This window comes from Plectropomus leopardus, unplaced genomic scaffold (genome assembly GCF_008729295.1).
Source record: "Plectropomus leopardus isolate mb unplaced genomic scaffold, YSFRI_Pleo_2.0 unplaced_scaffold10703, whole genome shotgun sequence".
NCBI lineage: Eukaryota > Metazoa > Chordata > Actinopteri > Perciformes > Serranidae > Plectropomus > Plectropomus leopardus.
Genome location: NW_024611289.1, coordinates 1 through 1,688, shown reverse-complemented (window position 1 = coordinate 1,688; position 1,688 = coordinate 1). Strand labels below are relative to the sequence as shown.

At 39.8% G+C, this 1,688-nt stretch overlaps 1 protein-coding gene across 1 annotated transcript; it reads left to right on the top strand.

Moving 5' to 3' along the window:
* Positions 1 to 346: 346 nt before the first annotated feature.
* On the top strand, positions 347 to 1,682 carry LOC121963278 (protocadherin alpha-9-like; the record flags this gene model as incomplete). Its single annotated transcript, XM_042513587.1, has 1 exon — positions 347 to 1,682. A coding segment is annotated over exon 1 (1,242 nt), but the record flags the coding sequence as incomplete, so codon positions are not given.
* Positions 1,683 to 1,688: the final 6 nt, after the last annotated feature.

Below are 1,688 nucleotides of genomic sequence, written 5' to 3'. Positions count from 1 at the left end.
GGGGGGGCAAGATAAGATATGATTTTTTTTATAACAATTCAGAAAGACAGAGGGAAGCAAAATGAGAGAGAGAATGATGTCGACTTGCGTTATTATATTATTATTCTTGTTCGAAATAGTTGAACCCAATTGTATTTATCGTTATGACATATCTCAATTTACATAGTTGGTTAGTAATTCCATTGTATATAAGAGGTTGCATGCTGTTATTTCACATCACCACGCGGGGACACTGTAGACCATGACATCTGAAGATTATTTAAAGAGGCACAAGACTCCTCCCAGAAAGAGAGGACGATGGTGATGTTTCTCTGGGCTTTGTTACAAAGAGACGCAGGGCGAGAGAGAAAGGGTGAAAAATGTTTTCCTGCTGACTGATTAAAATGCGAGAAAGTGGAATCGTGTGCTTTGCTTTTAATATGACTGTTTAACGGCGGTGGATGGACTGGGATTTATACATTTTCGCGCTGGATGTAACTATGTATTTATCAAGCGGAAGGACCCTTTGTCGGATATATCTTGTCGCTGTGCTGCTGAATTGTTGCTGGGAAGCGGTGTCTGGTCAGCTCTCCTATTCCGTCTCAGAGGAGGTAAACTCGGGCACTTCTGTAGGAAATATCGCCAAGGATCTAAATCTAAATGTCCAGGATTTAGAGCCTCGCATGTTTCAGATCGTTGCTGGATCCAAGAGAAAATATTTCGATGTGAATCTGAAAACTGGTGTTCTTTATGTCAATGAAAGAATAGACCGCGAAGAGCTTTGTGCGAAGGCTACAAAATGTACTGTCAATGTAGAGGCCGTGATCAATGACCCACTGAAGCTTTACCGTTTAGAGATAAATATAATAGATATAAATGACAATGCACCCGTTTTCTCTGAGCAGTTGCAGTCACTTGACATTGCAGAAAGTACTTTACCCGGAGTGAAATTTGGACTAATTGAGGCAACGGATTTGGATGTCGGAAAGAACGGAGTAAATACATATAAGCTAAGTAATGATGATTATTTTTCACTAGAAATTCACAAAGGCACAGATAGCGTGTCTGCTGAGTTAGTACTGCAGAAATCTTTAGACCGAGAGCATGACTCTGTAATAAAACTCACACTAACTGCAGTAGACGGAGGAAATCCTCCCAAATCAGGAACTTCACAAATTATTATCAACGTTTTAGATATCAACGACAATCCTCCTGTTTTCAGTAAGCCTTTGTACAAAATTAAAATTTTTGAAAACGTGCCCGTGAGATCTACTGTGATCACTGTTAATGCGACAGACGCAGATGAGGGTTCAAACAGTGAAATACAATACTCTTTACGGAAAAAAGGTCAGGATCGTGTTTTAGATTTGTTTCAAATTGATGGGAAAACAGGTGCAATTATAGTCAGAGGTAAGATCGACTATGAAGAACACCCAGCTTTTGAGATTCATGCACAAGCCAGTGACAAAGGGCAGCCTTCGATGTCTGCTCATTGTAAAGTGCTGGTAGAGGTGATGGACATAAATGACAACGCTCCTGAGATCACTGTGACGTCACTTTTAAACACAGTGAAGGAGGATGCAAAAGTAGGTACTGCTATAGCACTTGTTTCTGTTCTGGACAAAGATAGTGGTAAAAATGGTGTAGTAAAAGCTGTAACTGCAAATGATGTCCCCTTTAAATTGGAGACAAATTACAAAAATTATTAT